The sequence below is a fragment of the Molothrus aeneus genome, chromosome 8, assembly GCF_037042795.1.
Source record: "Molothrus aeneus isolate 106 chromosome 8, BPBGC_Maene_1.0, whole genome shotgun sequence".
Lineage (NCBI taxonomy): Eukaryota > Metazoa > Chordata > Aves > Passeriformes > Icteridae > Molothrus > Molothrus aeneus.
The window spans coordinates 33,734,879-33,761,545 of record NC_089653.1 but is presented as its reverse complement, the minus strand read 5'-3'; the positions used below and the strand labels follow the sequence as shown (position 1 = coordinate 33,761,545).

The 26,667-nt window shown below is 43.8% G+C and overlaps 1 protein-coding gene across 1 annotated transcript in view; it reads right to left on the bottom strand.

Annotated features, from left to right (window-relative positions):
* The window catches only part of DOCK1 (dedicator of cytokinesis 1), a 277,491-nt gene that overhangs the window by 47,871 nt on the left and 202,953 nt on the right, over positions 1–26,667 (bottom strand). Inside the window, exons 33-38 of the mRNA XM_066554638.1 lie at positions 21,723–21,871; positions 15,062–15,147; positions 14,718–14,874; positions 11,282–11,322; positions 9,864–9,954; positions 6,069–6,188 (exon numbers count right to left, since the gene is read on the bottom strand). Coding sequence (XP_066410735.1) covers positions 6,069–6,188; positions 9,864–9,954; positions 11,282–11,322; positions 14,718–14,874; positions 15,062–15,147; positions 21,723–21,871 — 644 coding nt within the window. The remainder of the gene's footprint in view (positions 1–6,068; positions 6,189–9,863; positions 9,955–11,281; positions 11,323–14,717; positions 14,875–15,061; positions 15,148–21,722; positions 21,872–26,667) is intronic.

Here is a 26,667-nt window from a genome sequence, read left to right as displayed (position 1 = left end):
CTGTCCCAGGTGCTCCCAGCCCCAGTGTCCAGCCTGGCCTTGGGCACTGCCAGGGATCCAGGGACAGCCACAGCTGCTCTGGGAATTCCATCCCAGCCCCTCCCCACCCTCCCAGGGAACAATTCCCAATTCCCAGTATCCCGTCCAAATCTACCCCTTGTCAGCTTAAAGCCATTCCCTGTGTCCTGTCCCTCCATCCTTGTCCCCAGTCCCTCTGCAGCTCTCCTGGAGCCCCTTCAGGCCCTGCCAGGGGCTCTGAGCTCTCCCTGGAGCCTTCTCCTCCCAGCCCTCTCAGCAGAGCAGCTTCAATTAGAACACTTGTTTCTGGCTTACATTACTGGAATTCCTTTAAAGTTTCTGTAAAAGTCAGTTTACAAGTTCTCCTGCTGACATGGTGTCACATTATCTTTAATGGAACACTTTCAGGAGTGTACTGAAAATCTATTGTACTGCAAATACACAGTAAAAAGGGAGAAAGGGGAAAAGATTTTTTCCATTTTTGCCAGTCTAACTTTGTCCCTCTCCAGCCAAGACCTTTGTCTAAGAGAAAAAGCACCCATGTTTTGTTTCTACTGCCTCTTAAAAACCCCACTGTGCTCCAACATCTCTGTTAGGAATTCCTGGATGTCCAGTTGTTCCTTCAGAGGAACAATGAGAACTTGGAATATGGAAGTCAATTTCTGGAGTGGAGAGAGCCCTGAACTCCAGAGGCCCAGGAGTCCACAGAACCACTAAGCTTGGAAAAGACTTCTGAGATCATCAACCATCACCTTGTTAAACAATAAACCCTGTTCTCAGGTGTCAAATCCATGCAGTTTTTTAACAATTCCAGGGATGGGGACTGCACCACTGCCCTGGGCTGTCACCATCATATTTTCTGAAAAATCATTTCTGCTCCTGGGAAGCTGAGAAGCCTCAGAGAAAAGGGAGGGGAATATTATCTCATTTGCTTCTCCCTGTTTTGCTGCTTTGGAATGTGGTTTGGAGATTGTTTATCCAACATGTGAATTGTTTTTACTATATTTTACTTTTAAGGACCAATCATGGTCAGGCTGTGTCGAGACTCTGGAGAGCCACGAGTTTTTAATTAGTATCTTGTTAAGCCTTCTGTCTGTATCCTTACTCTATTTTTAGTATAGTTTTGGTATAGCATTCTTTAAAATAATGCAATATTATAAAATAATAAATAATAAATAATAAATATAATATACATAATATATATTATATATAACAATACATATTATACATATAATATATAATAATACATATAATATATAATATATAATATATAATATATAATATATAATATATAATATATAATATATAATATATAATATATAATATATTATATATTATATATTATAATAACTTATAAAAAAATAAATTAGCCTTCTAAGAACATGGAGTCAGATCCATCATTTCCTTCCTGCCATGGGGGACCCCAGAAATTACCACACTGAGCAGACTGCTCCTCTGCTTGCCAACCCTTTCCATGAAGAAACTTTTCCTAATGTCCAACCTGAACTTCCCCTGACGCAACTTGAGGCTATTTCCTGAACTACCTGGCTTTTCCTTTGTGCAGCTGCAGCACAACACCTCCAACATCACAGAAAGCCAACCTAAAACTGGAGATTTTCCCACCATTTTCAAAGAAACAGGGACTGTGTGTCTCACAACCCCCTGAAAAATTCAGCTGTTTGCTCCAGAGCCAATTTATTCAGGTGAGGACAGCACGGCTGGGGCCCAGGATCCTGATAAATGAAATCTATATTCTTGAAGGTCAATAACTCCCAATCTGCTGCCTCACAGATTTCCTGCCTTGGAAGCTTTCCCAGCTTTGCCCAGGACATGGCAAGTCTTCTGGAGAAATGAGTTGTACAGGGAGCTCCTACACGGGATTTGTACGAGGAACAACTCATTAATGGGAGAAACAATTTATCTGGAGAGGGGACCAGGGAGAGAGGCTGCTGGTACTGGAAGGAAAATGCTTCTTTTGTACTCAGGGGGTAAGAAAAATGTGCAGAGCCTAAATTTAGTTGTGTAGACATAAGCTGCAAATTGTTATGGGCAAGACTTTGCAGATGAGATCTGTTTTAGGGAAAACCCAGAGATTTAATTTCTTTTTCAAGCTGGATTGCTTGTTGGCCAGAAAGAACTACAGCATCCAATTTAGTTTTTGAGGTTAATAGCAGCAAAGGAGGATCTCAGTGTATTTCTGAGCTCCTGCAGAGCTAATGGTCAGGAGCAGTGAGATTGTCTGGGATAAGAATATTATGGTGCCATGTTCAGACGTGTCAGGCACTTTCTAAGCTGGTTAAATTACAGGTAGTCTTAATTAACCAGCATGAAGGTTTAATATTTGAAATAAAATGCTAAAACTCAGCATTTCTCTATTGTTAGCACTGCATTCAAGATACAGCCAGGTTGGAAACTCTTTAAATAAATAAATATATTCATTTGGAACATGGTCAGACTCTGTATCCTCCCTCTCCCTAGACTCTCTGTCCTTCCCAGCTCTCAGGACAGCTCTGGGGCTGAGCTGGCCACGAGCCTCACACAGATTTTTGGCAGACAGGTGAATTTCACCACTCACTTGTTAAGATGGAAGAAAAAGCCATTTGATGTCATCTCACGAGCCAGAAAAAAAGGCCTTTTAAGCCAAAGCATGGCATTTGCTGTATAATTTCAGATATTTTCTGTTCTGTGGCTGCTGTAGAGCAGTAAAAGCTTTTTCTTGGAGGAGGAAGGGAGAAAGGAGGAGCAGAAATAAATGAGCAGTGTGCATTTATTTAGCTTTTTCTCCTCAGGACCAACAGTTTCAATTGATGGAGGAGCAGAGGAGAAGCTGTCCTGATTTATGGGCAGCAGCATCACCAGCAAACCTGAGCCTGTGGCTGGTCCCACATTTCAGCAGGCAGGAACAGGAATGCTGCTGCTTCCCTTGTGGTTCCACAAACAAACCTGGTTTAAAACAACACCTTATTTTTGCCAAGAAGCATTCCCTGGATTCAGGAGCTCATCAGCATTGATTTCCATCAGCTCCTTCCCACAGGTAAAATGTCACACCTTCCCCATCCCTTTAGTCCCAACACTATTTCCCTTCTCACCTTGGGACATTCCAACCCAAGAATTTCCAGCAAAGTCCCTGCATTAAGGGCTTTGTTGGAAATCACAAAGCTTCAGGAAAACACAGAGAGAGCAAACACTTGAGAGCAGCTCAAAGGAGGGGTCAGACTGCTGGGATAAACCTGAGGATCAGGATTTGAAGGGCAAAGGCCAAAAGAGATGGAGAGGAGACTGGGAAGTGCAGTGCAGTGAAGGATGATCCAGGAGAGAAAAGGATCCCTGTATCAGGGAAACAACTTTCCTTTTGGAAAGAAGGAGCTTAGAAAAGGAACGAAGAGCATAACTAATTCGGAATCTAATCCATAAAGTAGAACAGCTGCAAAATGCAAAAGTGGTTTCTCAAAAATGCTCCTTCCCTAAAGGTGAAAGTTGCACTCCAGCTTTATAAAAGGTTGGTTCAAGGACCAAAAGTCAAATACAGGTGAAAAACCAAACATCCTAAGAATAACAGATTAAAAATAGAAATCAATATGAAGAACCCTAAATGGATCTTGAACTCCCAGTACCAGGATACTCTGGTGAGGGCCAGCATTTTGTTCTCAGCCCACATGAGATGCCACATTCCTGCCTTCAGGCAAGTCCACACTCCCTTTCCCTCACTTACAAATTTCTCAGGCACTTCTGGGCCAGCAGTGAAGTGTTCACTCCATTTCAGCCTGTGTGTGGAGGATTAAACCTAAATTCACCTGCCCATGAATGCCAATATTTAAGGGATAAGCCTCATGGTTGGCTTTTAATAGACAAGGAAACTGTGAATTCCCCTGGGAAATTACTCTGCCAAGAGAAAGGGATCCTGATTTTTGAGAGGCTGAACTACACCAGCTTTTAAAAAACAAAAAGCCAATGTTTTAAACCCAATTTTAGGAAATCCCTCTGCTCCATTTCCTCTACCCAGTGTTTCTAACTCCCACATCTCCCTCCCTTCCCAAATCCACAGCTTCCCATCCAGCAAACAAGGGGAGCTGAAGGATTCTCTCAGCTCTTGTAACTGCCAGCAAAAGTCCTCCAAATTACATGCATCACTTTTTTATTTACTCCATGGCATCATGTGCCCATATATTTACCCTTAAGAGATGAGTTAAAAATGTACCATTGATTCTTTTCACTTTTTTTAGTAATATCATTATCTGTAAGTGTTTCCTGAAGGCTGGGAGAGGCAGGCTGGGAGAGGCACAGGCTCACAACTGGAAAACAAAACTCCTGAGCTTCTGGAAAAGCCTGGAAGTGTCTGCACAGCTGCCCAGTGCTGGTGACCTTCTGCTGACATCTCTTGTTAACTTAATGGGAAGGGAAATCAAACAAGTGGGATCTGGAGTGAGCTGCCAGGCAAGGACCCAGCTGGGTGATAATGGCACAAAAAAAGCAAAAATTGGTTTGGGCATGGGTTCAGTGTCCCAGAAATGCACAGCAAAGGCTGTTTCAGGTGTTTTACTGATCATGGGGAGCTAAAGCAGCTGCTGGGCTACATTGGCAAAGTGCTCAAGGAATGCAAGAAGTTGATTTAACTTAATGTCAGAACGTCCCAAATGAGAGGATTACCTTCCATCCACACTGGAAACCTCCACTTGGAGCTTCCTGACATTTGCAAAATCACACAAGATGAATATTCTCAGTGTATATTGATTTTTTTATTTCCCTTTTCATGGAGTAATGTGAAAAATTATCACCAGCTTGAGTGACCAGAAAATGAGAGGAGGAATATCTGTAAGTAGGAAAGAGCAGTTTGGAAATAAATCATCTCCTCACAGACACAGAAATCACACAGGAGTCCTGGCACTTGAGTTCTGCACAGAACTGGTGCTCAGCAGAACAATTCCCAGTGCCTGGACACCAGAAAGGACCAACAGAAAGCCATAAAGACAAACAAAATAAAACCAACAAAATAAAATAAAACAAAATAAAGCCAACAAAAAACCCCTAGGCAACTCCTGGTTTTCCTTCCAGACAGGAATGTAAAATTAAAATACGCTTTAAAATCAGCTGTGACCCTCATTCAAATGAGATTCTTCTCACTCACCCAGGAAAAGCTCTTTGGGCAGCAGGAACTGTCCCCAGGTCACCTCCAGCAGCCCCAGCCCCAAACAGCCATTTGTGCACCACTCCAGAATTATATTTTTCCAACTTTTGTCCCAGTCCAGAATTACAATTTTTACCCCAATCCAGAATTACAACTTTTAGCATCACTCATTAACAATTCTTAAATATTGCATTAAGATAAGCTATAAAATTTGACTTTCTAAGCAACATTTCTAACAAAATGAGAGAAACGAGAGTTCCTATCAGATTTATTCTAGGATTTTGATTCTGCTAAAAACTGGAAAGGATGGGCTGGCTGGATAATATTCCAATTCTACCAGAAAACACCACTTCTGTTTACTTTTAAACCCCAAGTTTACACTTCTGAAATGTTCTGACAAAGACAGATTCCTACTTCTATACTGGAATATTTTGTGCTTGAAATACCCAAACTCTGATCCATCCCTGCCTCCCACATTAACCCCCTTCCTCTCCAACACCAAGCAATGCCAAATGCAATTTCTTTCTGCATTAAAAGATGCAATTGCAATGAAATATCCTCATCCCAGGATATTTATGATATCAACCACAGACATCCAGGCCCTGAGGGAATTATTTTTGTGTACATGAGGAAAAACAAGGGGAGCTGAAGGATTCTCTCAGCTCTTGTAACTGCCAGAAAAAGTCCTCCAAATTACATGCATCACTTTTTTATTTACTCCATGGCACCATATGCCCATATATTTACCCTTAAGAGATGAGTTATAAATGTACCATTGATTTCTTTTGACTTTATTTTTTTGTGATATCATTATCTGTAAGTGCTTCCTGAAGGTCACTGGATGCAAACTATGTTTACTATTAAATTTATAAGTTTGAGAGAAAAGCAATGAAATACATTTGCACTTTTTTTCTTCCCTTTTTACCTTGCCCTTGTCAAAGTAATGGATAATTTCTTGATAGAGCTGATCTTTCAGCTGTCCTTGAGTAGCAGCTTGGTATCCATCCCGCTGGGTAAGATGTGCTGCACATGCTTCTTCTGACCACTAAATCACACACAAAAAAAAGGGAAAAGTGAAAGCAAATCCAAAGCTATGAGTTCTGAAGTGAAATAAAGAGAGAGGTTTTATTTAAAGGAGTGGTACTGCAGTTAATGCACCAACAAAGGGTTTTTTCACAGCTGTGCCCTTTGCTTCCTTGGGCACAAGGAGCATTTATTTGGATGCTGTAATTGGAGGCTAATTACATCCATCAGCTGGAGGGAGCTCCTGGAGGTGGCCTCCTCTCCTCGGTGAGTTTGATGAGAGCGACCTTGGCCTGCTGATGGGTACAACCTGCTGGGGACACAGTGAACACTTCACTTTGTGTGGGAGAAACCCTGGAGCCCAGATCCATCAACACAAAGGTGATGCCTCAGGTTTGGCTTTTCCATTTTCCCATTCTGTGCTGCTTTAGTGTGTGGGTCTGGGCTCACATCAGGGGATGCTGAGCTCTGTGCACAGAGCAGGGAGACAAAACAATTCCTGCTCCAGCTGGGCACCAAGGACAAATGATCCAAATCTCAGCCCCGGAGCACAAACCCCGTGGGCTGGAGAGAGAAAAACAAGCAGGGTGGGACTGCAGGGGCTAAAGCTGGAATGGGACAATGAACTGCAAGGTGCAAATGGAGCAGAACTGATCCCAGGGACAGAGCCCGTGCCCGGCCGTGCATTTTGGGGCCATTTTGGTTCATCTTGGGTGCAGCCCTGGCTGGGCTCTGGTGCTGCCCAAGGTGGATCCATGGAGGAGATGCTTTGAAGAAATCCCTGCTTTATTCTGGAGCTCTGTTCAGCCTCTGCTCTAGGGCAGCCTGCACAAGGCATCACTGGGAAGGGCCGCAGGCAGGGAAAAGGGATGGTGCCAACTCACTGAGGATTGTGGAGGCAGGGAAAGCATAATTAACCTTATCCAGCCTGTCTGCAATTAGCAGCTCTGGCTCTTCCAGCAAGTGCCTGATGGATCAAGGGTAAGATGTCAATCACAGGAATCATGGAATGATTTGGGTTGGAGAGGAGCTAAAAGCTCATCCCATCCCATCCCATCCCTTCCTATCCCACCCCAGCCATGGCAGGGACACCTTCCACTGTCCCAGGTGCTCCCAGCCCCAGTGTCCAACCTGGCCTTGGGCACTGCCAGGGATCCAGGGGCAGCCCCAGCTGCTCTGAGCAACTCCCAGATTCATTTCCAGAATTACTGCTACTTTACCTCCTATATATTATTAATTTTCACCCAATCACTTCTTGATTTGGCAAAGATATTTGTGTTTGGGTCATGCAGACACCTCTGACAGCTCTGTTCTGAACTCTGTTTCTGAGCAACACAAACCTGCTGGAGCTTACAATGTGATGGAATTTTTTTTCAGCATGCTAAGAGCTGCTATCTTCTGTTAGTTTTGAACACCTCAATTTTGAGAAAAAGGGTTGAAAACACAACAAAAGTCTCTTTTCTTGAGTGTGCTTCGTCAGCTTGCAGTAACTTGGCCTCTCTCCCTCCACAGATAGAGCCTTCTTGCAGATTTAAAGGTGAAATTCTCACCCACTCTCAGTCTTGCCCTCGATGTGATCCCATTAAAATCACTGGGATGAAATATCTGCCCGTGATGAGTGTCATTGAAAATCCTGTCCTGAGGCTTGACAGAAAAACTCAATTGCTTACTTACCCCCAGTGCTGCTGCTCCTCAGGCAACACTGAACTCCTCCCTCCACTCAGGGCTGAGCTAGAGATTGATACACTTTGATAATAAAGGAATTCCAGCCTCTAATGAAATGATACTTACAAACAAACATCCACTCAGGGATGAAAACCTGTGACAAATTCATCCCTGGCATTTGCTATTGATTTGCATTAGAAGGAAAGAAAAATGGCTATTTCTTCCCATGGAGTTCTTTACTGAATTCAAAGGAGCACATTTAGTGAGACACTCACCTGCTCCCTGAACACATCCCCTAAGAAAAGCCACAACTGGCTGAACTCTAATTTGAGGTCACACAAAGTAAATTGTCTAACAAGTCCAGGCCATGCCAGGTGAAGTCTGAGTGAGGTTTTATGGCCTGGTTTATTCCATCATTTATTCAGGAAAACAGCCCCCATGGAAGGGAGTGAATCCTTCATCCTGTCTAAAAGGTTCATCCACGTGAAGTGGGCACAGTGCTTTTGCACTCCAGATGAATCTTTGAGAGGTTTCCTTGTGCAATAACCCTCTGATGATTTTAAAACACAGTAAATACATTTCAGAGTGCCTTAATTTAAATTGCACATGTACACTCTGCATCATATTTAGTCTTTTTATGGCTTGGATGCAGTTTACTCAGCTCTGAAGTACGAATAATTCTCAGTGCATCCATCAGAAGATCTCATTTAACACCTTCCCCTTTTCAACTTTTCAAAATAGATATTTGACACTCACACTTTGCTGGGGATTGCTGAAATTAAAGCCAGGATTGCCAAGAACAGTTGGCTGCTGAGGATGAGCTCCTTTTCCATGGATGGAGAGGGGCACCATGAGCACAGCAGGGTGCAATCACACAATCCCAGCCTGGAAAGGGACCTTAAAGCCCATCTGGTTCCATCCCTTGCCAAGGGAAGGGAAACTTTCCCTGGACCAGGAGGCTGCAATACACTGGAATGAGCAGGACATCAAGGGGAAAATGAAATTCTCATTTATTCTGTCCCTGATTCTCTGCCCCTGGGGGGTCATGTCCTTGGAGGGGGTGGAAAGAGATCCAGCACTCCCTGAGGAGGAAAGATTTCACTGCAGGTTGTGAAATGTGAGGAAGACAAACAGGACTAAATCAAACTCTTCCAAAATCTCTAATTCTTATCACATCGAGATTTTTACTTCTCCCATTAACTGCTTTGCAAAATTAAAACATAAACCTAAGAATTCAGTGATGATTTAGCTGTATTAAATGTAATTTCATGACACAAGTGTCTGCTGGCAAGAGCAGCACCTTCCTAAGTGACAACCAGGAGAGCAAAGTGGGTACCTGCTCCTGCATTTGTGACATTAGCACAAAAAAAAGCTGCATGTCAGAGACAAAATATTCTTTCCAGAATGTTTTCAGGAGATTAATGCTTCTGAAGTACTCCTCACTCCATTTCTGGCTGGCAGTGGGTAGTGTTAAACACTCAAATGCTCTGTCTCAGGCACTTTCTGCAGGTAACATTATTTGTGAATATTGCAGGCTACACCAAACATTCCTCGAAGAGGAGCAGTATTGTTGTGCCTCGTCAAATGTGCTATAAAGTGGGTAACACAGCATTAAAGTTATATGCACCTTTTAAAGGCATGACCTTGGAGAGAAGGCCATTTGAATCTCTCTGCAATTTTCTGAAATCAGTTACAGGCACCCAAGAGCAGGGGCTCCAGCACTCCTTGCACAAAAGATCTGTGGAGAGCTCATTTACTAAAATATCTGCTTAGAGGCTTTCACACATTGTACAGTCTGGATATTTGCAATTTGGATCTTGTGGTGCTGACTTGACCACATTCCCTTCACTCCAGCCCCAGGTCCACCTCTGCCATGCAGTGAAGTGCTGCTTTCCCCTGGGGATGAATTCCATGTGCAAAAGAGAACCCAGAGCACTGCACTGGCTTCAAGTGCAGCTGTTCTGAGTGCCAAACACCCCCCTGGCTGCTGCTGCTGGCATTTCCCAGACTTAGGATGAGTTTTGGGGTTTACCTTGAGGAGCTTTGCGTGCAGGAGTAAGGTGTAGGCAGCCTCTGTGTAGTTGTCACACTCCTTGTGCAGGTCACACAGCTTGTACAGGTACCTGCCAGCAACAGAAACAATGCCTCTTAAAAACAGTGGGTTCAAGATGTCACTCAATCATTTATTTTGAAGATTATAAGGGTTCAAGTCTATCTCCAACTGGTTAAAGTTCCCATTTCTGTGTGCAAACAACATTTAGGATCATCTGCATTTCCACTGTGCTGTTTTTAAGGGATATTCAGGGAATCAAGAGATCATTAAGGTTGGAAAAGTCCTCCAAGATCATTGAGTCCAATCTTTGGCTGAACACCACGAGAATGACTTGTGGTGAGTAATAAATCCAATCCAGATGTTGTGTAAGACTGAGCACTTTTACAGTTCAGCTATGGGGACAGGAATAAGTTTCATTCTTTACCTTCAATATCATCACACCTCTGGCAGGGGATTCCCTTAATTTGTTTAACGATTTTTAAACTGACAATTGAAAAAAAAACCCACAAAGCTATTAAAATTGTATTTTGAAAAAGGCCAGTGAAAATCCTTTCAAATTTGATATTCATTATAGGTTTGTTAAAAGAAATTGGAGATAATTTGGCTGAGGGTTTGACAGTGAGAGGCAATTTGTCTTTACAGAGATGCTGAACAGGACAGACCTAAATAATAACAAATCATTTCATGTGTTTGTCCACAATTATCAATTCTGCCATTTCCTATTCTTTTTGCAAACTTCTAAAAGACCAATTAAAACCATTTAAACAACAGGAAGAGAGCTGACAAGTGAAAACTCTTCCAAAAAGATAACAAGCACCTGAGAATGAATAATGAGTTACATTTAGATACCTAAAATAGCATTACAAACACAAACTTCATCAGCTGAGCACAATAGTGTAAGCAACAGTCAGCCAAAGCACAAATGGGGGGCTGTGAACCCTGAGGTTTACACAAAGCACAATATTTCCATGTTTACTTGGTCTGAAAAGAGATTTTGAAAGCTTTAAGTTTAAAGTAAGTATCAGTCAGGGATTATTTAACAGTTGTTTTCTATTCCAAGTCACATATTTTGTACCTCACCAGGAGGCAACATCATTTCTTTGCTCAGCTTATTTGTTTTCTTCACCAGCAGAAGAATTCTGGCTCCTGAATATTTCAGTGCTCATCATAATGGAACTGAAGGACTTGGAGGAAGGGGACAGAGATAATCTCCTGACTTTCACTTCCAGCACTCTGTTCTCAGTGCACATAAGCTTTTGAATCACTTCAGGTTCAGCCAAGGTGTGATTCTTCATTACTCCTCTCTTCCAGCCCCCAAGTGACTGCTTAATATGAACCTAATTTCCCCAATTACAGAGCCTGTGTCAGGCAGTTTGTCACCAGTCATGTTTACAAACCTTATGTACATCTCTTCCCTCTCGATCTCCTTGTAGAAATTCTGAAAAACAACATAATTTGGTTACAAAGTCTTTGATTTCACACTTTGGAATGTACACAGAATGCGCTCCCAATTAAAAATTCATAATTGCGTAATGTCAGCCTCCAAACTGCAAAATGAAATTTGCCTCCAGTGATGGAACACAAGTTATTTAACTCAGAAAATCAAATGCTAGGATGTTTCATGTTGCAATGTTTTAGGGCTTCTGTCTCATTGCAAAGGTTAAGAATTTGCAAGAACGATACTGCTAGAAATTTGCTGCTGGCATTTGCAAGTCACACATCATTAACCATTTTCACTGAACATTTTCTAACGTACAACAAACCCAAAATTTTTAAGCAACAGTTGTTCTAGGGATTGAAAACTCTGAACCTTAATCCAGCAATACATCATCTGCTCTTGGATTCTACCAGTTTCCTTGGAAATACAAAGTCAGATTAGTGTTATTTGTCTGGTTTCATATGTCACACATTAGCTTCACTCTCCTCTGAGTGCCTCCAGCCTTGAGATAAACTGGTTAACAGTGCAAATATTGTAAATGCAAAATATGATAACTGGGGAGACATTCAATGCGTTTCTGAATCTAATTTCAAGTTTGCCTCCAAAATTTAAAATGTACCTAAGAAAACAAAATACCAAGAAAGTCCTTCTTCACTGAAATAAATATATTTCAATGCTAAATTAAAGAAGTTTGAGGAGGCAATAAAAGAGCACAGACCCAGTACTAAAAGAGGGATAAATCCAAAACAAAAGTGATCCCTTAAAAGAGAACTGGAATGGATGACAGAATCCGCATTTCAGAGAAGAATGATGGGTTATTCCAGGGGTGTCTCAGTTGATGTAACTGCTTATTAGTTTTGGGTTCCATTCAGAAAACAAACTGCCAAGGCCACCACTGCCCCATGTCCCCAAGTGCCACCTCCACGTGGATTTTAAATCCCTCCATGGATGGGGACTCCACCTGGGCAGCTGTGCCAGGCCTGGACAAACCTTTCCATGAGGAAATTGTTCCCAAATATCCACCCTGAGCTGCCCTGGCCCAGCCTGAGGCCGTTCCCTCTGCTCCTGTCCCTGTGCCCTGGAGCAGAGCCCGACCCCCCCAGGAGCTGTGCAGAGCCACAAGGGCCCCTGAGCCTCCTTTGCTCCAGGCCCAGCCCCTGCCCAGCTCCCTCAGCCTCTCCTGGGGCTCCAGCCCCTTCACCAGCAGCACTGGCTTAAGTGCAGATCAAACCCTCCCAGTTAAACCTGGGTCAGTGCAGACAAATTTAATGCCAGGAAAAGCTCGGGATCAATCAAGTTCCAATTAGGAACTCTGTGAAACCTCACGTGGGAATTGTGCAGAGTTTCAGCTGTGGGTTGGATTTTTGCAAAGGCATGAATTTCATTTCAGGTGCCTGGAGAATGATGAAAAGGCTGAGTGGGCCCTGGAGGGAAAACAGGAGTGTAAAATCAAGCTCAGGTTTGAAATCACGGCAACCGAAAGCGACGGAAAATTCCGCCCTGCGCCGCTTCCTGGGATTCCAGCAGCTCCACAGGGCTGGGCTTGGAGTCTCACAGTGACTGCACCTGACAGCAGCAAATCACCCACAAAATCTATCATCTGCAAATGCCTCCAAATTCAGCTGCCCAAAACCAGCAGCAGGAGATGCTGTTGGGAGACACCTGGAGAGAACAAACCCCCAAGGGCTCCTCAGCTTCCCCACGGGGATGGAGAGAATTCCTGGGAGGAGACTCTGAGTGCTCCAGAAGGGAAGGAGAAACAACTTCACCTTCCCAAGGGCATTTTCCCAGCTTGACACAGTGTGTGGTGACTGTGATGTGCTGTTTCCCATCCTGCTTGGAGTCCTGGCAGGATTTTCCAGCAGGGCTCTGCTCAGGAGGACGCCGTGACCTTTCTGCAGGCAGCCCAACAGCACTTGCTGCATCACCAGCCTGAGACAACTCTCCAAGTCCCTCCTCTTCACCCATTTCCCAAACATTTTGATGCTTTCTGATGTGCAGAGAGGAAAAACAAACTAAAAATAAATGCCCAATTTCGGATTTGATGCCTCCATCTCCTCTCCTGCTCCAGTGGGCACCGTTTTGTTTGTGGCTGATGAGATGGGGCGGGGTAAATGCTGCACTGCATGAGGCCAGGACTGCATTAGATGCAAAATAAAAAAGCTAAAAACTACATTATATGCAAAAAAAAAAAAAAAAAAAAAAAAAAAGCTGCAAACTACTTACTCTGCTCTTTCCTGAACAAAATCCATCAGCCAGATCACATAAATGATAAACACTGGCTGTGCCTCATGTATTTAAGCCAAATCAAAGCTTTGATGATGATATGGGGAGGAAAGCTTGGAATTCTCGGTGGCAAACAGTGGAAAAATCAAATTTAGTTCATGTTATTTTAAGGTCTCTGAAAGTTATTTTTCATGGGTACTGACTTTTGGGTTGTAAAATCTCATTTTCTAAATCTGCACCAAAGACCATGATGTGTGTGAGTACAACTGGAACAATTATTGCTTCCAATTCCAGTCCCCAAAGGACCAAGATTTGTGTATGGAGTGGACACTCCAAAATTTCAGGACCTAAGAGGTAGAAATTTCCCATCGGTGAGGAAAACAAGCCAAGCTTTTCCTGCTGTGAATCAAATAGTACCTCCAATTCCTATTTATTCAAAATAATTTAAATTAAGGGGCTGAGAAGAGAGCAGAATATAAATGGGATTGCAAATCCATGGGAATTTTGGGAGTAAATGGCAGAGAACTCCGACATTCTGTATGTCAAGTGGTTTTCAGCACAGAGTTGTTTATACACCAATTGTAAATGTCAATGAACAGGCCCTGTAACATTTCTCCTTAAATCTTTCTGTGGAAACAATTAAAGAAGGGATAATCCATGTTTCCACAGATTTGCTTTCACCAAAATAGGAAAAAAAATAGGAAACAACCTAAAGCATTCCAAACTTCCCCAAGAATCCCAAAAGACACTCTGCTTCACATAAGCCCTTTGTTAAAGATGCAGGATTCTGAGGGTAATGGGGGTTTGGGTGATTTTGTGGTGATTTTGTAGTGGTTTTATGGTGGTTTTGTGGTGATTTTTGGGTGATTTTATGATCATTTTGTGGGGATTTTTGGTGGCTTTGTGGTAGTTTTAAGGTTATTTTGTGGTGGTTATGTGGTGATTTTTGGTGATTTTTTGTGATTTTGTGGTGATTTGGGGTGATTTTGTAGTGATCTTGTGGTGATTTTGCAGTGGTTTTGTGGTGATTTTGTGGTGGTTTCATAGCAAATTTGTGGCGATTTTGTGGTGATTTTGCAGTGATTCGTGGTGATTTTGTGGTGATTTGTGGTGGTTTTGTGGTGATTTGTGGTGGTTTTGTGGTGATTTGTGGTGGTTTTGCTGCTCACCAGCACGTTGACGGTGCAGCTCATGCGGTTCTCCTTGTTCTCGTCGTGCATGATGGTCCTGTAGTCCAGCAGCCTCTCCATCAGCCTCACCACCAGCTTCACAAAGGTCTCCCCACTCTTGGCCAGGTATTTGTGCTTCCTGCAGTGTTCCAAGAGACTGAAAAACCAATTAAGTTCGCCTTGTTAATCACACGCTGAGAAAAACCTTGACTCAGGTGCAGTTTTAAATATTGCGCATCGTTAACAGATTTTAATTATTTCTGGGCTACAAAGTTCACTGTAGTCTAATTGCTCTCTCTCCTGACTTCCCTGTGACATAAATTTTGCTGCTGATCAACACTTACATTTTGTCAAATAACACTTTGTACTGCTCGTCTCCACGGCCTCCTTCCACTTCGTGGTCCAGTTTGGTGATGATCTCGTTTTCGAACTGTAATTAAACAAAGCAAGCGTAAATAATCAGCTGGCAAATATTTCACTTTATTACTGTAGCCTCAATGCCTCACAGATTGGTTGGGTGCCTCGGTGAGACGTTTAGCCGCTGGTTTAAAGCCTGATTGACTTTTAGAGTTTGCAGTCTCTGGTTTTTTAGACTCTCCACGACGATCTCCTGCCCTACAAGGACTTCTTTGGTTAAAGGAATCATTGGTCGTGCTGTTAAATGAAGTGTAAACATTTGCATTATGGAAAACTAAAGAAGGAGATTAATGACAGGAATTGAGGGCAGGGAGAAAGGAGACACAGAATGTCCCCAGCAGCAGAACTAAACACAAAAAATGCTGGAAGCTTTCAGAGAAGAAAGGCAACACCTGAGGCTGGGTGACCCCCAGCATCCTTGACACCCCTTTTTAGCACACAGACACTGACTGCAGGACACAACCTGATCAAGCTGTTAATAAACCCTGCAGAAGGAAAGGGAGTAGTTTCAAACAACTCAAGAATCATTTTATTTGGGCAACATTAAAAGGATGCAAACTTAAGTGGCCCACAGAATATGTTTTAAATGCAAACTGAGTAATTCCCTGGATTTTTTATGATTACAGAGGGTTTTAGCTCTTGCTGCTGGGAATGGATGTGAACTGTTAGTGGAGGAAGGCTCACTGCAGGCCTGCTGCTCTGCCATGAATCAGTGAAGTCACCTAATTCCTAATTCTTCATTAAGCAAGCACAGACAGGCACAGGATTAAAGACAGAGATCTCAGCAGGAGAGGCTGGGCAAGCTTGGAGACCCTGGCAGGGGAATGGGAGCCCAGTGCTCCCAGTGGGAGTTGGGTGACAGAACACTTGTCACCAGGCTCTTTCACTGTCACTTCCTTAAGCCACCCCCAAGGATGCTGAGGAGAAGCAAAGGGCCCCAAGAACAAGAACAAAGAGTACCAACATTTTGTAAATGTCAAGAGATGTATTTTGCATCTGCAGGTGATATTAACAGCACATAATGTACCCGTGGAGAAGGAATGGATTGTCTGGATGATTAAAATATTCTGGGTTGGAAGGGACCCACAGGGATCATCCAGTGCAGCTCCTGGCCCTGCACTGGCACCCCAAAAACCCCACTGAGAGCATTGTCCAAAGGCTCCTGGAGCTCTGGCAGCCTTGGGGCCGTGCTCATTCCCTGGGGAGCCTGGGCAGTGCCAGCACCCTCTGGGGATGAGCCTTTCCCTGAGATCCAACCAAAACCTCCTCCTGACACAGCTCCAGCTGCTCCCTCAGGTCCTGCCCCTGGTCACAGAGAATATAATGAATCCATTATTAAAATAGGGACAGGAAGATGAGAAAAGGCAGGATAATGCAATCCACCCCCTCCCAGAACCTAACACGCTCCCACAGTACCAGAGAGTTGAGTAAAACACTGAAACAACACAATGATGAAACAGAGAAGTCACAAAAATCCTGTTCCCTAATGAGCCCAGAATAAAATTGACTTTCTAACCCAATGTGAAAAATGACACTTGCTGCCAGCCCCAGCCCTGCAGGTGATGTATTTTTTAGGAAGAGATTACTCAGATAGAGAAGGGCAATTACATTTGTCATGCAGGATCTCCAGGATCTTCCCACTATCAGTTTTACTTAAACCTCTGTAAATCCATGCTTTGTTGGGCTATTTCCCCTAACAGCCTCTTGGGCTGAACAGAGCCAGCCTTGTGGCATTTTGGGGGTCTTTAGGATTATTGACAATATCTTTGCTCTTCAGTCACTCCTAATATTTCTCATGGAGTCGCTGTGATGCCGATCATCTGAGCCAAATGAATAAATGTTATTTAACATCAGTTACAATTCCTTCTGTGGTCTTTCCATGGAGGAATGTTTTAGCAATGCCAGCTGAGGTTTATGGAGCTTTGGAGGTTTATCACTCCCCATGGTGGGAGCAGGAATGTGACCCTGGAGCTGCACAAGCCAATGGCTCTGGGACACTGCACCTGGCATCTGGTGATAAACTCCATTTTTCCTTTTCTCTCTCTTTTTTTTTGCCCCTAATGCATTGAGTTTTTATAAATGCATTACATTTAATTTAATGCATAAATAAGCCTGCAATTATTGTGATGGGATTTAGTCTCAAATGAAGAAGTGCCAAATCTCCAATGTTTCCATTAGAGCCAGTGCCACTTGCTGAGGCTCCTTCTGGAGCTTAGGGGGGATATCTGCACCATCAGTGAGCCACACTCACATCCTCCTGTTGACACTGAAAGCTTCAGGGGTGATACCAGGAAGATTACAGGACATTTCTATCCACTTTTCCTCGCAGCTGATCAAGATCTCAGCCTCTCTTTAGGATGTTTGAACTTGAGCAAAGAGCACTTCCAGTGCTTCCTCTGCCTGTGACAATCTCCCACTCGGAGCAAATAAATCAGGGTGAGCCATCTCATGTCAACTCAACTGATCACTTCTTGGCTTGGGTTTACCTCAAGGAAGGCTGAATTTGTAGCACTGGCTGACAAGTTAATTTTGCTGTAGATGAGGAGGACTTCCAGCCCTCCAAGCTGCTATAAATTCATTTTGATGTGGGCTAATAATAATTTGCCATATAAAATTCAAATGACAGATCACACCACCAGAAATTAGTCCTATCACAGAAATGACACCCAAGTACAGCAAAACTTTGCTCAGAGGTTTCTATGGAAGTTGGTGGTTATTCCCAAAGGTTTCATCTGTTCTCTTTCCTATTTTTCCACAGCATTACAGCTGGGAAACAGATCTGGAGCCATTCAAAATGATGGGATCACCTTGGAGGCCACTGCATTACCCTTCTCCCTGGCTCCCCAGGTGGAGTCACAGAGGATTATTGATATTTTCCAAAAGGCCAGAAACCAAGAAAAACTTACACATTCACACTTCAACTGTAGATAATTAAAAAATAATCCTTATTGAAACCAATCCTTTGTGAGGGATTAGTTATTTGGATTTGAATGTTCAGTGGGATCACAGGAACTGGGAGAGTCATTTACTTGTGTCCTGTCTGCAAATCCACAGCACAGGGAAAGGGAGGTTAACCCAGTAAGGAATTATGGGTTCTGAAAGCCACGAGATATTTAGGTAAAGTAGGGGTAACCTCTGACTAGGGGGAATGAAATGAAATCCATCTGAAATTCACCAATAATCAGCATGTGAACACCAAAATGCTGGTGTGACTGTTTGGTGATACTGAGATTTATTGTTAAATGTAAGAAATGGGCCCAACTCCAAACAAGCAGAAGGTGGTATCAGCAGTGACACAGGTCCAGAAAAGGTGAGTTAAATTTTATGCCAAGAGTGCTGGTAGGAAGTGAGGGATGAAGCCACAGCTGGGAGCACCAGGCACTGACACCAGGAGCTTTCCACGCTCCAAATTTCACATTCCAGCCGAGGGGCTGTTTCTCCTGAAGCTTTCCCTGCTGTTGGCACCACAGGATCCATCCCACTCACCTGAGCAGGCCCTGAACAATCAAACCAATTCTCTTTCATCACTCCTGTGGCTCTGACAAATTCCCTTTGATCCAGAGGCTCTGCTCCTGAAACCAGCCAAGGGAGAAGCCAAGGGGAGGAGGAGGAGGTGTTTCCTTCCACAGGGAAGCTTCAGTCCCACACTGTTTTTAGGATGGGGTTCCTGCTTTGAGGTACAGGCTACTTTGAAGTCTTATAAAGGCTTCAAAGCACCTTCAGAGGGAGAGGACAAAATGGGCAACTCCAGCTTTTAATTCAGTCGGCCTTAATAGAGTTCTGTAAAAACAAGGGGTGTATTTATCTTGTTCTGTCTCTAAATACACTGGGAGAAGAAAAAAAAAAACAAACTCTTCAGTCTGTTCCTGGTTTTACCAGGCAAACCCAAATCCTCCTGAAATGAAAACCACCACAGGGAAAGCTGCCTGTTTATCACACAAACCATCACAGCATCAGAGGCCTGCAAAAAACTGCAGTTCCTCCCCCACAAATCATGAGGTTGATACATCTGCTGGAGAAGTGGAGCCAACCTAAACCCTTGTTGATGTGACTAATAAGGTTAGATAATTGGATTTCTGGCAGATTAGTTTAACAGCAGCCAACCATGCCATTTGGAAGTTCTCTCTGGAAGCAGTGCTGGACAAGGATAATTGGTACTTGCATATAAAGGATATAAAGCAGCACATTACATCGACCCATTAAGCATCAAAGCTTGCCTAGGTACTGGTAATATTAAAAAAAAATAGATTTTATCTATTTCTATCACTTTAACACAAAAGAGACAAAAAAATGACTGAGGAATCTACAGACCAGACATCCCCACTTCGGTTCCTGATGAAACCACAGAGCAAGATCTCATGGAAGGCTTTTTCCAGGTACACAAAGGGCAAGAAGGTGATTGGCAAAACCAATTTACCAAGCTGAACATCAAAAAAGTGGCCCCCTTGAATGGAGCCTAAATGTGTCCTGGATTGCAGCAGCAGGAGCATGGCCAGAGCGGCAACAGGAACTGTTGCACTTGTTGGACCATGGCTGGAATTCCATGTCTGGCTCTGATCCACCAGCTGAGAGAGACCCTGGCAAGCTGGAGATGGTCTAAAGGAGGGCCACCAACGTGGGCAGAGTGCTGCAGAACCTGCAATCATTGAAGGGATTGTGTTTGTTCAACCCAGAGAAAATCTAACTCAAACATTCCAACACCTAGAGGGTGCTCAGAGAGGAGATGGAAACAGAAACAGGCACAAGCTGACCTAAGGAAATTCCATCGGGAAATAAAAAGCAGAAAGTCTGAATCATAGAATTCTGGGATGGTTGGGGTGGGAAGGGACCTTGTATCATTCCAAACCCCCTGCCACAGGCAAGGACACCTTCCAAAGGCCAGGATTAAACATTGGAATAGCTCACCCAGAGAAATGCTCAGACAACACTTACTGGAGATATCTAAACTGAGCTTCAGTCCCAGATAACCCAACCTAATGCCCAGACTAATTCCAGAGGTCCCATCCAGCCCAGACCTTCCTTCAACCCTCTGCTTTTCCCAAGCCTGTGATCTTCATTTCCCAAAGGTCAACCTGAGATACTCAGCACACTCAGAAGTGCATGATCAATGGACAGATTGATTATTCCTTGTAGGATGTGGCTGGTTCCTCCAAACCCATGGAAAAGGGTTTTTTTTTCCTCTGCACCTGTCCTGTCAATGCTACATCCATAAAGAAGCTACACTGCTAGGAAATATTATGTCAAGTACAACCCCAGACATCTCTGACTTAAAGGATGAGGCATTTTTCTTAAAAGGCAAAAAACCTCCCTAAGTGAAATATTTAAGACATTCATTTATTAAAATCAGCCAACTATTCCACACAAAGCTGGTTTCCTTCTGTCAGGAAAATTGAGGGCTATAAATTTAGCTATAAAGTCACCCTCGGATTTTTCATGATCTATATAATTGTACAAATAAAAAATGACAAGCAACAAAAGAGAGCATCTGACAAGAAACTGTTTAAATGGCATCCCAGTGAGCATTTCAATCTTTACAGTAGCACTGGAGTCAAACATGAGAAAAAATGATTATGCAGTAATTGGATGAAGCCAAAACACAGTTCACAACCTCTCCACACACCATCCAGCACGAAAGAAATCAAAGCAATAAAGCTGATGCCATTTCCCTTGCTTAAGTCTCTCCACGCAGATTTTCATTTACTCTGCCTACAGATTTATTAAGAGCTGCTTCTCAATAGCAGTTCACAAGGAAAGTATGGAAAAGGATAAAGTTTTTCATCCAAGAAAGAAAACTGCCAATAGAAAGGGGAAAATAAAAAGCAAACAACACATGTCAAGCTTTATTGCAAAATTCACAAGGTCACATCCTGAACTGACGGGAATCTCACAGTGGGAAGGAGCTCCACTGGCTTAGTCCAAACCCTACCTTGCCTAACTAGTCTTAAACTCAATCCATAAGCAAAGTTTCAAGGGAAGCAATGTCAGATGAATGATATCAGGAAACTTTTTCTCACTCCACTTGTCTTTCAAAAGTTGAAGCTATCAGGAAAAGATGGTGTGTGTGTGTGTATCAAGGGCTCCCCTCAGCAGGTTCAAATCAAATAGAAAAAAAATGCTCCATTACTATTTGAGATTTTGCAGTGCCTGTAGAGCAAGAAGAAGCACTGACAGTGCTGGATTGCTTTCTTCCTCTTCAAAATCCATAAAATGGTAAGGAAAATCAGAATTATAAGAGAGAAGAGATGATAAATCCTTACAGGTTATACTTTTGCCATATTATCAGGCTTTCTTTATGTCCAATTTATCTCGGGAACAAATTCCTTGTGTGAGTCACAGTGACAATTTAAGATATCTGTCTTTGCTCCTGTGCCATAACCAAAGGTTTCATTTACTACATGCAAATTCCTCCTTCAATAACCACTTCAAACCAACAGATGAAAACTGCACAGCCCCTGAGGAGTTGTACGAAATAAGCAAATCCGTAATTATATTATTCCTTAGAAAAATGAGAAATAACAGAACTCCTTATGTTTTGTCAAGGAACAGCCAAATCTTCCTCACTTAAAATGTCTGCAGCTCTGTGCTTACCCTCTGGAAGCTCCTGGTGGAGTGGAATTCACACTGCATCATGTCAAAGAAGATGGGGATGGTGGCTTTCCGCAGCTCCGTTTCTGGGATCAGGGTCATTTCCAGGATAGGCCCCACCATTTCTGGGATGAACTTGATTTTATGCTGACCTTTAGGAGAAAAGATGCATTTCAGAGTGAACAACCCCTGGATTTGTAAAAGCTGTATTAATATGCTTATGGAGCATAACAAACTATGTTTTAATACCTGGCTCTACTGAAAAACACTTTTTTATTATTCTTATTTATTTGATGATGATGACCACCACCATTATAATAATAATTATTAATAATACTATTAAATTATTATTATTTATTTAATTATTAATAATTATTACCACAGGAGAGGAGATATTGTCTAAATCCTAATCAAGAGTAGTTGAATCAGTCGTCAAGCTGGGACTCGCCACATTTCCCACTACATATTTTCACACCCAAATTTCCAGGTTTTATTTTAAAACACAATGTGTGGCTGGCAGGGAGGGAGGCTAAAAGGCACATCACTTGTATTAACTTATTTAGACTCCTGTGTGAACAAAATGTTCTCGGTGTCAGTCTATCAAAGTGTCACCACGAGTGCAGCCTAACAGAGCCTCGAGACATGAAAGCACAGCTCAGCCAGCCCACAATATGTCTCCTTTCCTCGGAGCTGAGCTGCCTGCAAAACCTGATTGCAGATTCAGCTTCCCAAGAGGAAGCTGCTCCTCCCCCCATCCCTGCTCTGCTCCACATAGGGAGGGGAAATTAAAGCCTAGCAGGAGCGTGGCACCTAATAAACACTGGAAAAAAGAGCAGGTTACTGGTGATATTATTGGCTAAATGGATGCAAAGTGTGTGTGCTGCAAATTATCTGGTGAATAAGTCCATGGAAAAATCATCAGGATGGCTGGAGTTGGGAGTGACATTCAAGTTCATCCAGTTCCACTCTGCCATGCAGGGACACCTTCCACTATCCCAGGTGGCTCCAGCCTGGCCTTGGGCACTGCCAGAGATCCAGGGGCAGCCAGAGCTGCTCTGGGCACCCTGTGCTGGTGTCCCATCACCTCACTGTACCATGGTGTTGGAGCAGCACAGCCCTGAGAGCTCCAGGCAGAAGTTTAGGAAACACAAACAATTTGTCCATCAGCAACAGGCTGGGATCCACTGGGAGCTCAGGACACAACTGGAGATGTTCCTCACAAATGCCTTCTTAGGGATGTTTACAACCAGGTTCAAACACTGTTTCAATGCCACTATCATGCTTCAGACCAGGTTCTTTGGAGTCCAGTCCTCAGTTCCCTCCAGCTCTCAAACTCTTGCTTCCCACTGCAGTTACCAGTGGTACAGGACACAAACAGATTTCAACTCATTTTTATTCCACTGCACTACACCACAGTGACAGCAACCAGTGAAGTCTTTAATTGGTAGTTTCACTTTGACCAGAACTAACATAAATCTCAACAAATGTAATCAAGAAAAATCCTTTACCACCAAAACACGCTCCTTTTTTTAGCAGATATAATTGAAGTCCCTTGATTTGGCAAACTCCTGAATCCTATTAGCATTAGCAATCGGATCAGGGCAAATTAATACTCAAGGAAAATGGTGACTTTGGGTGCTGCTGAAGTGCTGGGGGCTGCTCAGGAATATCAAGTGAGAGGCCTAAAGCTTCCCTGAGTCTCCTACAAGGATGATTACATTGGATCTCTCAGGTGACAGATTTCTTGTGTTATGCCTGAGGAGTGTCAGAGCCAAGACTGCAGAAAACAAATAACGGTGACAAAAGTTGTTCATCACTGCGAGCTCTCCCTGTGCCACAGAGGGCTTTTCCATTGCCTCAAGCACAGGAATTCCCTTTGAACTTGAGATGTGAACAATCCACACAAGATTAGAATCTTGGATGAGATGATGATCTGTTTGCAGCTCTGGGAGAAGCCCCTGGAGCGGGATGTCTGTCCCACGTGCATCAGTGGTGACACACATGGGTTTGCTGTGACAGTGTGATCCTGGGAGATGCTGGGCCACTAAAGGAGCAAAGCAGGAAGGGAAACAATCCTCCCCTGGCCCCCCAGGGCATCCATGCCCCTGTCTGGTAAACAACCCAGCAAGGAATTCACCTTTTTCCTCCCCAAGGGAATGTGGGAACTCCCACACAGAGACTCCAAATGTGACAAGTCTGGAAGAAAACTGAGGAGTCTTTTCTGAAAACCAACTTGTGCAGCTGCTCTAGGAACCACATGCAAAAAAAAGCCCCCTTTGAACCTGCAAAACCCTCCCCTTGCAGCACCTTGTGCCTGGCCATGGGATGTGCTCACACAGCAGAAGTGACCTCACCACAAACCAAATCCAAAGTGCTCTCCTTGCTGGATAACGTGTGATTCTCATTTCCCAGATTCCTCCCCTTTCAGTTGGGGCCACAAAAGCCTGTGAGTAATTTGCCAGCAGCCTCCCCTGTGCCCTGGGCAGGCTGGGAACACGCCTGACTAATCCAGAGAGGGTTATGTGCAATGACTTCTATTTATGTAACACCCAAAGTTCAGGGCTATTTTTAACCCTGGCCTTCCCTCCAACGACAGCGAGGGCCCTGTCAAGACACCTTTGGTGACGTCAAGCCCTGGCAGGGATGGTGGCATTCACAGGAGGACACCAGCAACCATTCCCCTTCACCTTGAGGAGCTCCTCTCCTCCATCTCCCCCCAGCTGGCTCAGACGTCACCAACACCTCCAAGCTGCCTCTCCCTGGCCACCTTTGCCACCAGGATGTCACCTGAAATGTCACTGCAATTCCTCTGCCACGCAACTGTGGGTGCCACCAGCCACTGCACCCCATGCACGGGCTCTGTTTGCTAAACTGCATCACAAAAAAACCCTTCCAGTGTGTGGTTTTTGAGTTCCTGCATCTCCAGGACAGGTCACGGCCTGTCTGATGCTTTTTTGATGCTTTAATGTCTCATCAAGGTTTAAGAAGCCCCAGTTTCAACAAAACACTGACTCAAAGTAACACATTTTAAAGTTCAGGTTGTGCTATGGAAGGAAAAAAGCCTCTAAAGTGCTGTTCTGCACTGTAAATGTTCTTTTATTTTTTTTTTCTGCTCATAAAAATAGGAAGGTGTGATTATTGAGGCCTCCCCTGCATCAGAAACAGGCAGCCAAGTGAAAACATTAAGAATTCTTATTTTACTATTGAATTTCAGAAAAAAAATTATACTTTTAAATGTGCATTATAGCTGGAGGACTGCCTTGCTCCCAGCTGGAGAATTTTAACTCAGCAGGCATCATGTGTTAATCATGGTATTTAGAAACAAAACCTGATGAGACAAAACATTCATTTTTGAGGCTTTTCTATACCCTTTAATCCATAAATCAAAAGTCAGGGAGTGGTTGGGTCCATCACATCTCATGCACAATGGCACAGGCATAAAAACCCTGTGCTCAAGAATTCCAGCCCTTCACTTCTGATTTGGTTTCTGAACATACACATGGATAATTTGATTAATGCAGCGCAGCTTCCAAGATAAAAGTGTCAGGCACCCCCCAATCGATTCCCATGCAGTGAGAAGTTGGAATTCCTTCTTAATTGATGCTGTGACACAGATGAGATTGGTGAGGGGCCAGAAGTGAAACATAATCCATGAGTTTAACATGGACTCTCTGTGTGACAAAGAAGATGAGGAAAATCAAGGTGCTGCTCAGGAGAAGCACAAAGGCTGTCTTAGACTGGGCTCCTGCCTCACATTTACCTTTCTCTCACAGCTTTTTTTGGGAAGAGCACCCATTTCCTGACTCCCTCCCCATGTGGGATTTTGGCATTAATGATCCCACTAATGGATCTTGGAGAATCACAAATATTAGAGCTTGAGGAGGTCACAGAGGGATCTTACCTGGATAATCTCCATTTATAAAAAAATCCATTAAAAATAAAAGGCTTTCATGACAGCACAGAAAGAAATATTGAATAAAACACTACCCCTTGAGCCAATCGATTCCCAAAACTGCAGGGGAAATTATTATCCTTGTTAATGGTGAGAAACTGAACCCTGGAGCAACTAAATAACATGCAAAGAGCAGCCAGTGACAGCAGCAGTAGTGAAAGGCACAAGGTACTCCACAAAGCCCAGCCTGGATGAAACAACCTCAGTTAACACCAGCTGGATGGAAAAGTCTGCGTCAAACTTTCTAAATTCAGTCCAGTAAATTCTGGGAAACGTTTAAGAATCCAAAGAGACCAGAAATATTAGTGAGGAGAAAAGGTGATTAAGGGAGCTGGGCAGGGGCTCAGCCTGCAGCAAAGGAGGCTCAGGGGCCCTTGTGGCTCTGCACAGCTCCTGCCAGGAGGGCACAGCCGGGGGGGTCGGGCTCTGCTCCAGGGCACAGGGACAGGAGCAGAGGGAACGGCCTCAGGCTGGGCCAGGGCAGCTCAGGGTGGGATATTGGGGAAAATTCCTTCATGGAGAGATGGAGAGGATTGTCCAGGCCTGGCACAGCTGCCCAGGGCAGTTTGGAGTCCCCATCCTGGAGGGATTTAAAATCCATGTGGAGGTGGCACTTGGGGACATGGGACAGTGCTGGCTGGACTCAACCTTTTCACAGAATTCCCAGAATGACCAGGTTGGAAGAGACCTTCAAAATCATCGAGTCCAGCCCCAAGCCCTTACCCAAACCCTGGCACCCAGGGCCACATCCAGGCTTTGTTAAACACACCCAGGGATGGGGACTCCAGCACCTCCCTGGGCAGCCATTCCAGAACTTTATCACCCTTTCTGTGAAAAACTTTTTCCTGCTATCCAGCCTGTATTTCCCTTGAGGCTGTGTGCTCTGGTTGTGTCAGTGCTGCTGGAGAAAGAGCCCAGCCCCAGCTGAGCACAGGCCCCTTCCAGGAGCTGTGAGAGCGATGAGGGCAGCCCTGAGTCTCCTTTCCTCCAGGCTGA